At 34.0% G+C, this 11,997-nt stretch overlaps 1 protein-coding gene across 1 annotated transcript in view; it reads right to left on the bottom strand.

Annotated features, from left to right (window-relative positions):
* Positions 1-2,162: 2,162 nt before the first annotated feature.
* LOC124802903 (beta-galactosidase-1-like protein 2) overlaps positions 2,163-11,997 on the bottom strand; it is a 93,441-nt gene continuing 83,606 nt past the window's right edge. The window contains exons 11-12 of the mRNA XM_047263967.1: positions 3,267-3,489; positions 2,163-2,299 (exon numbers count right to left, since the gene is read on the bottom strand). Of these exons, the coding sequence (XP_047119923.1) occupies positions 2,231-2,299; positions 3,267-3,489 (292 nt within the window). The 3' untranslated portion in view covers positions 2,163-2,230. The remainder of the gene's footprint in view (positions 2,300-3,266; positions 3,490-11,997) is intronic.

The raw sequence follows: 11,997 nt of genomic DNA, 5'->3' as shown, positions 1-11,997 counted from the left end.
CACAGGGGCTGTACGCAATATTAGGGAGGTGTACCAGTGTCCTTGGCTCTTCAGTGTAAAACTCCATTCGGAACCCTAGAGGAGGATTCATAGTCTACACGGAAATTATTTCTGCTTCTTGTGCTTTGACTGTGAATTACAGAGTTTGTAATGTAGCAAAATAGGACAACATTCTATGAAAACACAGAAGTTAAACTGAACAAAATGATGAACTGTGGGTATGGGAAATTGTCATCCCATATCTCTTCTGCCAGTCCTGTCAAAAGTATCTAAAAAGCTGCTGCCAGGCAGATTTAAAATTTTATTGAAAAAAAAGAGATAATTTTAAAAAATCAGTTTGGCTTCCAAGATGGAAAAAACACTATAGATGCAAATTAATATTTTTGTTTACAAAGTTGGAACATCATTAGACAATAACAATACAGCTGCAGCAATGTTTTGTCACCTCACAAAAGCCTTTGACTCAATAAATCATGCATTTTTTATCAATAAACATCATGCTTATGGGACTGAGCTAGCATTCTACATTGGCTTACTTCATACTTATGCAAATGAAAACAAAGAGTGATTAATTGTCTCTGCAAATGCAGCAGATTATTCTTGCGAATGGAGAACAGTAACACAAGGTGTCCTTCAAAATTCTATTTTAGGACTTACTTGTTTTTGTTTTGCCTTAAATGACTTATCCATTCATATAAATGCTCCATCAATTTCATTTGCAATAATACATCAGTATTTACTGAAGATCATGAGTCAGAAAATGTCCCTGTCTGTATCATCAGTACAATAAAACATCTAGAAATATGGTTTCAGCTGAACGGATTAACCTGAACATCCCAAAAATCCATTTGATTCAGTTCAGAACAAAAGAGTTTAAACCCCAGGAAATTAAATTATCATAAAATTAAGATTTGAAAGAAGTGGATAACGCTAAATATTTAGTATTAAACATAGATGGGAATTATATTGGAGCAAACATGTTGAGTATCTAGTAAACACATTATGTATCTTTGCATTTGCAATGCAAATACAATATTAGCTACTGCCGCTGACATGCTCACATGGAAAATCACATACCATCGCTACTTCCAATCAGTTATATGGTACATTATTATCTTTGGGGGTATTTGGACAAGACATTCTGCATACTGAAACTACAGATAATAATCTTTAGAAACAGGTGTCTTGTACATACAAGAAAATCATGTTACCCATTATTTAAAAGCCTGAAGTTGTTAACAGTACCCTCCCTATACATCTACGATATTATCATTTTTTTACAAAGCAATTTAGATTTATTCATGGAAAATTGTTTTGATCATTCATAAAGTATGAGAAATAAAGATCCTGCTTATTGTGTAAACTTACATTTCAGACTACCCCAGAAGCCCCTATATAAGAATGAAAATTTACACCAAATTAAAAGTCAAGTACATTTTGAGTATGAAACTAGATTCAGTGGAAAATGATACTCTACTTCAGCAAAGCTACTACTCAGCTGAAGATTTTGTAAAGGATGAACTGAATATTTGAGCAGAATTTAGCTTAACACTTGTCTTGTTGTGTAAATGTACCTGTTTTTCTGCAAAATCTTTCATTAACATTTAAATACTGCTCTGTCTTATTGACAATAAGTTTAAAAAAATGAAGTTGTATTAAATGTTGTAATACTGCTCTGTCTTATTAACTATAAGTTTATATCAATGGAGTTGTATTATTCATTTCTGGATGTGTCTCCTGTACTCTAATCAAATGTTATGGGACTAGTAAACCACAATTCATTCAATATATTTCCATTGATCTCTACTTCTGATATCTGTAAGACATGTTAATTTGTTTCATTGGTTTTTGTAACATACAGGACTAAGCTATTTGATGAGAACCAGTGGTAAGCTTGTTTCATCAGAAAACTTTCAAAGTTTTTGGACAGAACTGGATTTGTTAGTGCTCAGCATTTTAGACTCTTTAAAGGACATGCTCATTTTCCACTTTGGCTGTATTTTAGATAAATGCAAAGATGTAGTGCTCAAGTTCAGCTGTTATACATTAATCGCAGGAAAATCAATCCAGAGCTCATGTCAGACCTTAATTTAGAAACCATACTTACGTATGTTTATCTGATGAAAACACATCTTTTTCTTGCAGTAATAACTAAAAAAGCATTTACTGGCTATAAAGATTTATTTCATCAATTATATTTATAAATTATACAAATTGTAATTTATTCTATTTAGCCTAGAATTGGTGAGTCACTGAAGACCACTTTTGTAGCAGGTGTGTAGAGTTCAAATATGAGGATCTGCAAAGTAGAAAATTTACAGTGTAAGTATATTATTATGAGTAACAAACTCGTTTTTAAACTACTCTGCTGTAGAGTAAATAAAGCACTAAAAGATGACAAAGATGAATGACAATATTAAACAAAATTTTCTGTTGTATGTGTCAAAGTCTTCACTTCTGTCAAATTACTATTTGATAAAGGATATCATTTGAATCAGTAGGTAATGCTATCCTATTATTTTATGTAGATTATTGAGTAAATAAGAATTATTTTAATTTTAGTTCAGTTTTAGAAATTAGAGGAAGATTTATTCATCTAAAGCAATAATGTTACCCTAAGCTAAACTATATGATGAAAAGTACTTGGACACTTATTAGTGGACATTAATATGGGGTGTGTCCTCCCTTCACTTTTGCGATGGCTTGAACTCTGCTGGGGACACTTTAAATGAAGTCTCTGAATGTTTGTGGAGGAGTGGCAGCCCATTTTTCCTCAAGAGCTGAAACTGGAGGAGGTGGTGATGTTGAATGCTGGGATCTGGAGCAAAGTTGTTGTTCTAACTGATCCCAATGCTGTTCCATTTTGTTCAGGTTAGAACTCTGGGCATGCACGCCCATTTCAGGAATGTTACTGTCCACAAACCATTGTGTGTATGTATGTATGTATGTATGTATGTAGGCATGTATGTATTAAACCACGGACCTAGAAATGACGGAGAGACTTTGTCCTGCCATTGCCCTCAGTGGTTCACAACCCCACAACAGGCCACAGCAGTCAGCCCACTGCTGCCCCACATTGAACCCAGGGTTATTGTGTGGTTCGGGCCCCAGTGGTCTAGTCTGCATAGCCACTCAATGTTAGTGAACACTACAGTACCCATAAAGAATGTTCCAAATAAATTAAATCTCTTTGATAATAGAACATAATTTTAAGCATTACCAATTTACAATATTTTATTACATTTTACTGGTTCATTTGTACTTACCTCATTTGATCCTTGTACAAGCAATGGAGCAGGCACATATAATGTTCTCTGAGGGCCAAGATTGAAGTAGCGACCGAGGGGGAAACCATTAATGAAGACTGATCCTTTCCCCCAGTCACTCATATCAATGAAAGTGTCACGTGGTGCAGAATCCACATCAAAGGTAGCACGAATCAATACAGGACCATTGACTGAATCTCCAATTGGCTGCCACCCAGTCAAACTAGAACAAATTGTATGTGCTCCAATGTAGATGGAGTCCTTTCATATTTTGTGAATAACTGGTAGGTAATAACAAGAGTAATTCTATTTTATGGGATATTATCATGTATCTTTAGGGAGAAGATTTTCATAATAATATCTCCAACAGAAATTGAAATCATTCCAAGGGAAAAGAAAAGGCAAATTGTTTCATTAGCTATAATTTATTGTGAGTTCTGTGTTTGTTCTTAATACAGTAACACAGCATAATGAATAGAGACATTCATCCTCACACTACACACACCAGAAACAATTGTTGTATAATACTGAGTACTAAAAAGCTAGTGATCGCAGCCCACTTGCTGCTGGAAGACATTTCTTTAACAGTTTAATGAATGATAGGAAACAACATAAGAAAAAATTAAAACAGGTATTAATTAAAACATATCTGAGCTACAACATTTAATCTGTTTTTATATACAGTGTATTCCCTTATATCTGTGGTATGATTTTATTTATGTGAGTGTACAAAGAAATGACAACACCTAAGACGGTAAAGTCATTCTGGATAAATGAACATTATTAATTTATTATTGTTGTTGTTTACTGTTGTTCTCTAAGTCTGAAGATTTGTTTGATGCAGCTCAGCAAGAGATGCCTTTGAATCATTTAGCACTTGTCTATCTCCACATATAGTAATAATTACAGAACACCAGAAAACAGTGGACAACATTCCATATTGCAAATTAGAAGGCTACAACCTAGCTATGTTCTGCTGTAGAACACATAATAAAGGTGGTGGTGTTGCCTTTGATTTATTTATCACAGGTCTATCTCCACATACAGTAACAGTTACAGAACACCAGAAAACAGTGGACAACATTCAATATTGCAAATTAGAAGGCTACAACCTAGCTATATTCTACTGTAGAACACATAATAAATGTGGTGGTGTTGCCATCTACTCAATAAAATGTAAGTTCATAACTGGATTGACAAATATTTCAAAATTGCAGCTCTTAAACTCACATTTTGAAGTGTTCCTTTATATGTCATAGGTGTATATAGATCCCGCTTGGATATATTGATGCTTTCCTGAAATAACTTGCTGGAGTTTTAAGTAAATTAATGTCAGGTTGTAGAAGTGCAAATCTTGTCACACTGGGAGACGTGAACATCAACACTTTACATAATGGTCAGGAAAGCATATGTTTTACAGTCTGTATCCTGTCTTATGGGGCTAAAGAGCTTCTTGGACTAGTACCCACCAGAATAGCTAACCACATAGTAGTTCAATTGATCATGTAATCACAAATTATGACCACACCATCTCAACAGACATCATGAATGGCCACTTCTCAGCACTAGTGCTAAAATGTAATGTCAAATTCAAACCAAGAAAAGTATATGAGCACATGTGAATACTATCTGCAAACAACATTGCTACACTAAGACCTATTGATAGGTGGGACTACACTAGGCATGGCCTTCACCTCAATAGGAAAGGGAAGGGAAAACTGTCTGGGTTGATTGCAGAAAACTTAAGGGGGGGACACTGTCACAAGTGGTAAAATACCAGTGGTCCCAGGTGTCAGAGGGATGCCTTTTTTAGGATAGGGAAGGGGGATAGAAAACGAGTTTTAAGAGAGATTGGCAGACACACTCAGTTTGAGAAAACAGATGAACAGGAGTCAGATTTTAGCATACAGTCTCCATTTAAACAATGTTTAACAGAAAGTAATCAGAAACTGCCAGTTCATCTTCACCAAAGCAGTTATAATCCCATTAGTATGCAGTATCAGTTATCTTTATTACACCAGAACATTCCGGGACTCAGAAATAAAGTTGATGAACTACTCATTTGTATCGATGAAATGAATTCATCTAACCAAATTGACATAATCTGCCTCTCTGAACATCAAGTGACCACTGGTATAGATATGTTAGACATTTCAGGATTTAAGCTAGCTTCCGACTTTTGAAGAGTAGATATGGATGGAGGAGGAGTTGCCACATTTATTAAAAACTGCCAAAATTCAAGAACATTGACATTAAAAAATTCTGTTTAGAGCAGCATCTAGAAGCATGTGCAACAGAAGTAGAGTTCCATAACAGATCTTATATAATAGTAACTATTTACCGAGCACCTGCAGGAGATTATAATCTATTCATAAATCATCTAGAAGCTCTTTTGGGTTATTTAACAGGAAGAAACAAAGAAATTTTGATTGCTGGTGGCTTTAATACAGATTTTCTAATTCAGTCTTCCAGTAAACGTTTACTGCAGTTAGTAATGTTGTCTTTCAATCTAACTCACACTGTAAACTTTCCAACTAGGATCACTAAATCCTCAAGGACAGCTATTGATAACATTTTTATAGACAAATCAAAGGAACAAAATCATATCATAAAACCTGTAATAAATGGACTATCAGATCATGACATGCAGCTCCTTGTTTTAGATGTAAATTCTAAGCAGATTATCAAGACTGCCAAATCTGAGTACAGGACAGTATTCAATCAACAAAAAATTGAGTGTTTTAGAAAACTGCTCAAAATATGAACCGGAAAGATGTTTATAGTGCTCATGACATGAATGAAAAATATAATACATTCATGAACAATGTCAGTACCATGTTTGAAAACTGTTTTCCTCTAAACGTTACTCAAATTAAACAGAAGTATATAATAAAACCATGGATCACACAAGGAATAAAGATTTCCTGTAAGACAAAAAGGAAAATGTATCTGTCGACCAAGAATAGCTCCAATGCTGATGATTTAGCTAAATACAAGGAATACTGTAAAATATTAAAAAAGGTAATTCAGACATCTAAACAAATGCACTACGAGAAGAAGATAGCAATGTCAGGGAACAAGATAAAAACAATATGGGATATAGTGAAAGAGGAGACTGGTAGAACCAGAAAGGAACAGGAGCAAATAGCACTAAGGGTAGATGACACATTAGTAACCGATGGGCATAGTGTGGCAAATCTATTTAACAAGTACTTTATATCCATTACTGATAGAATGGGATTGTCAGGATCAGTAAATAATGCCCTTGAATATCTGAAACTAGCCTTTACAAATAGCTTCAGGTACATGAATATGTCACTCACTTCACCAAAAGAAATAACTTCCATAATAAAATCTTTAAAAACAAAGCATTCTAGTGGTTATAATGAAATCTTTAAAAACAAAGCATTCTAGTGGTTACGACGAAATACCAACAAAGTTAATTAAGGCATGTTCTTGTGAGTTTAGTACAATTCTAAGTTACTAAACCAGTCAATTATAACTGGGACATTTCCTGACTGGCTGAAATATGCAGATGTTAAGCCTCTATTCAAGAAAGGGGATAAAGAGATGCCATCAAACTACAGACCGATTTCACTTTTGCCAGCATTCTCAAAAATTTTAGAAAAAGTAATGTACAGACAGCTTCTCAACCATCTGACCACAAATAACATATCAAGAACACAGTTTGGATTTCTGAAGGGTTCTAACATCGAAAAGGCTATTTACACCTACAGTTAAAATGTACTTAATTCATTAAATAACAAGTTACAAGCAGCAGGTATTTTCTGTAGTTTGTCAAAGGCATTCAATTGTGTAAACCTCAACATCCTTTTAAATAAATTAGAATTCTATGGTGTCACGGGCAGTGCTGCAAAATGGTTCAAGTCATACCTCGCTAACAGGAAACAAAGGGTGTCAGTGTAAGGGACTAGTGAAGTAAGTCTTCAGTCATCATCAGAATGGGAAGAAATTACATGTGGTGTCCCACAAGGATCCACCTTAGGGCCATTGCTTTTTCTTGTGACATTATGAAATGAAAGTAGGCGAAGTATGCAAGCTTTTTCATTTTTATGTCGCCTATGTCTGCTAAAACTCGAATCGCAAATACAGATTTGTTAAGGCGTTTCTGCAGTTCTCACTGATATTAATCTTCGAAAAGACTCACTATATGCAATTCAGAACCTGTAAGAGGTTTCCACCCAGCATATGCATAAAGTATGAAGAAGAGCAGATAGAAGAGGCTGACGGTCTTAAATTCCTGGGATTACGACTTGATAATAAATTCAGTTGGGAGGAGCACACCACAGAACTGCAGAAACGCCTTAACAAATCTGTATTTGCAATTCGAGTGTTAGCAGACATAGGCGACATAAAAGTGAAAAAGCTTGCATACTTTGCCTACTTTCATTCCATAATGTCATATGGTATAATATTTTGGGGTAACTCTTCAAGTCAAACAAAAGTTTTCAGAATCCAAAAGGGTGTAATACGTATTATTTGTGGAGTAAATTCACGGACGTCTTGTAGAAACCTCTTCAAAGAACTGGGTATACTAACTACTGCCTCTCAGTATATTTACTCCTTAATCAAATTTGTCCTAAATAATATATCTCTTTTTCCAACAAACAGCTCAATTCATACATACAATACCAGGAACAAAAATGATCTGCACAAGGACTTAAAAGCACTTACATTAGTTCAAAAAGGGGTCCACTACTCAGGAGCACTCATCTTCAATAATTTGCCAGCAAACATAAAAAATTTAATTACAAATAAAGATCAGTTTAAAACGAGCCTGAAAGACTTACTCGTGGCCAACTCCTTCTACTCCATTGACGAATTTTTTTAATAGAAACAAATGATGTATTGTATATATTCATACTATTAGTATTGTTATATCAGTTTTTTTTTAATTTAAAAAGTGACATGTTCCACATCCATGAGGATCTCCTCAACACAGACCTATGGAACGAAAAACTAATCTAATCTGATCAAAGCCAGGAATCATGAGAATCAGTTATGACTGCCCATGGGGTCAACAATTAATGGAACATGTTCACAGAAATTATGACTGAGCACTTAAATAGAGCCATGTCATTAAAAAAAGTGAGTATCTAGAAAAATCTTCCTTCAAAATTAAAACATGTGCCATTAGATTTTAAAACAAAAGATCTGAAAGAAAAAATGGAAAACATATATAGCTTATGCAGACTGACTAACTCAAAGTTACATAAAGAACTCTACAAGCAGTACAAATATAAGTACCCCAAAAAGTCAGGAGGTTAAAATCAGAAAGAATCATCCAACAGATACAAGGTCCAGATAATTTTCAAATACTTGGTGGCCAATTGTAAATAAAATCAGAAACAATTAAACAGAAACTAAAATTAATAATTCACAATTAACTGTGAATAATGACGATATCTCTGAACTCCTTCTAGTCAGCATTACTTTTAATAATCACTTCATAGATACTGCCAAAAATGATGTCTCTACGAAACAGGATATTCAGCGTATATTTGAGTTCAATAACAAACAGAACCTGCAGTAAGCACATTTGACGTTCTGCAGCTTATTGATAGCCTCAGAATCAAAATATCAGCAGGATAAGATGAAATTTCTCCATAGCGATTGAAGAAATGCAACCACGAACTAATGAAACCACTAGTTGATCTAATAAACTGTATTCTCAAAGATGGTGTGTTCCCTGACAAGTTGAAACTGGCTGTAATTAAACCAATACACAAAACGGAGGAAATGAAAGCAGTGTTCAGAACTACAGACCCATTGTCCTAATCCCAACTTTCAACAGACTGATAGAGGAAATAATATTAAAAAAAATCCTGGAACATTACAACAATGCTAACATATTATGTGAATTCTATCATACTTTCAGAATCTGTCGAAGTACCATGTCAGCAACAGTACAATTCATCCATCATGTACTTGAAAAAAATGAATGAAAAATCCCAAGCAGCAAGAGTATTCCTAGGCCTCTTGGGGGCTTTTAATAGAGAACATGCATAAAATAAATAAATAAACATTATGATGTGTTCTTATCAAAAATTGCAAACAGTGGTGTCACTGGAAAACTCATGCAAGTGCTAGAAACATACTTAAAGGATAGACAGCAGTGCATGGAGATTGTATACTCTAATGGAGAGATACTGGAGAGGAGAAGGTCAAGTATAAGAAATATACATTTTGGTTTTCCTTTGGGCTCCATTTTAGGTCTAGTCCTATTCATATGCTATGTAAAAGATTTACCAAGTTCTCATGACAATATGCAATTTATCACAATGTATGCAGACAGTACATCTGGTGTCTGCTATGCAGACAGTGACCCCAGCCTAGTTGAAGAGATACATAACTTTATTGAAAAGACAAGAGCTCACTTTGAAAGAGATACCCAAAAAATAAATAGAAAATATAATATTATTCATTTTAAACCAAGTGAAACAGGCAAAATACTGTGATTGATGAAATTCTACCAAAAACATGTACAGATAGTAAATTCTTGGGTTTATGCATAGGTGATCAACTTTCATGGAAGCAGCAAGCTGATTATGTCTGTAAAAAAGCAACACCCATTCTATGTGTATTAAGAAGATTATCACCATATCTTAATTCCAAAACCCTAAGGATAATATATTATGGATTAGTGTACTCTTTCTTATCTCATGGAATAGTACTGTCGGGTGGGACATGCCAAACTAATATGAAAAGGGAAGTTGCTTCTCACAATGTAGTGTAGATGCTGAGTTACAGATAGGCACAACGAATTAATTGTGAAAGTCTTTTGTTGTGCCTACCTGCAATTCAGCATCTCCACTGTATGGTGAGTAAAGACTTTTATTCTCATAATATTGTAACATTCCATCCTGGATTTTCCATTGTTTGTTTTGTTAATGTGAAAAGGGTTTTCATACTGCAGAAGTGAGCCTTGAGGATCATAGCAAAAGTAAAACCAGGAACTTCTTGCAAACCCCTATTCATTTGGCACCATGTTCTCATAGTTTATGTCATGCATATACTAGAAACTATAATGCTAGTGAAAGAAGACACTAAGGCATAGAAAATACTTTAATATGGTTAACAGAAGATTAACTTTAACAGTGATAACCCCTTTGTCAAAGGAGTTGTTTTTAATAACTTGTTACCAAAAGAAGTTAAGGTATTGACAGGGGATTTTTTTTAAAAAGTGAGTGAAGCAGTAGCTTATCCAAAAAAGCCCTTATAACTTGAATTTTTCATGAATTATAATATAATAAGAAATAATGTAAACTAAAAAATTGTAATTGTAAAAACTTTATACTTGATTTAAATTGCACATGCATGTAAAATTATATGTTATTAGCATTAAATTGAAATTGAAATACAACATATATCCACTTGAACCTCCTCACTGCAATCAAGCTGTGATCTATATTCACAGTTTGTACCCCACACACTTCCCTTCATTACCCAATTGATGATTTCTTGATTTCTCAGGATGTGTCTTGTCAACTGATCCCTTCTTTTAGTCAAATTGTCTCTAAATTTATATCCTCCCTGGTTCAGTTCAGCACCTCTACAGTAATTATCTGATCTACGCATGTAATTGTCAGCATTTTGCTGTAGCAACACACATTTCATAAGTTGCTATTCTCTTCTTGTCTGAACTGTTTATTGCCGATGTTCCACCTCTGTATGACACTTCACTCCAGACAAATATCTTCAGAGAAGACTTGAAAACACTTAGATTTATTTTGATGTGACAAATTTGAATTTTTCGGAAACTCTTTTCTTGTTTTTATTGAACTGTATGTGATATCCTCTCTACTTTGATTGTCATCAGTGATATTGCTGCCCAAATAGTGAAACTCAACCACTACTTCTAATGTCTCATTTCCTAATCTAATTTTCTATGCATCACATTACTTAATTTGACTACATCCCATTACCATTGTTTTACATCTGGTGATGTTCATATTATGATCCCTCTTCAAGACACTATCCACTTTGTTCAGCTGTTCCTCCAAGGCTTTTTGCATTTATCACAGAATTACAATATCATTGAAAGAACTTGCTCCCATTTCCAAGTTCCCTCTAACCTTTCTTTACTTCTTGCTCTCTTGAAGAACACTGAGGATAGGCACTGTTCTTATTATTATTAATTTGCTGATTACAGAATGAAATAGGTTGTTTCTTGAAGGGACAGGTAAGATGATATAAGCCACAGTACAGGAATTAATGTTTCTTCTAATATTAAACCTACATGCTAGAATTTAGATTACAAAAAATTTGAGTGTTTGGTTTGGAAACTGTTGTTTAAAACAGGAAAAAATTAAAAAATTCTCATCACAGCAAAAACACTCATACTTTGTCACTGTTTTTTCCAAGACTTTACTGTCTTTTAAATTCAACTTTGACAACATGACAAAGTCAGAGAATATAATACATTACATTACATTAATACTTGTTCCATAGATCAAGAGTACAACATTTTGTAATGGTGCAGAATGTACTTTTTTATATTTATTTTTTATTTTATTTTATTTTTTGCAGTTACTAATTAATATCTAAAAATTCATCTATTGAGTAGAAGGAGTTGTCATTCAGAAATTCTTTTAATTTGTTTTTAAATATTGGTTCACTATCTGTCAGACTTTTAATGCTATTTTGCAAGTGACCAAAGGTTTTTGTGGGAACATAATTCATTTATGTATTACAAAGATACTGTGAATAT

The sequence above is a fragment of the Schistocerca piceifrons genome, chromosome 6 (genome assembly GCF_021461385.2).
Source record: "Schistocerca piceifrons isolate TAMUIC-IGC-003096 chromosome 6, iqSchPice1.1, whole genome shotgun sequence".
Classification (NCBI taxonomy): Eukaryota; Metazoa; Arthropoda; class Insecta; order Orthoptera; family Acrididae; genus Schistocerca; species Schistocerca piceifrons.
The sequence above is the reverse complement of the archived record's forward strand: the minus strand, read 5'-3'. Positions and strand labels throughout refer to the sequence as shown.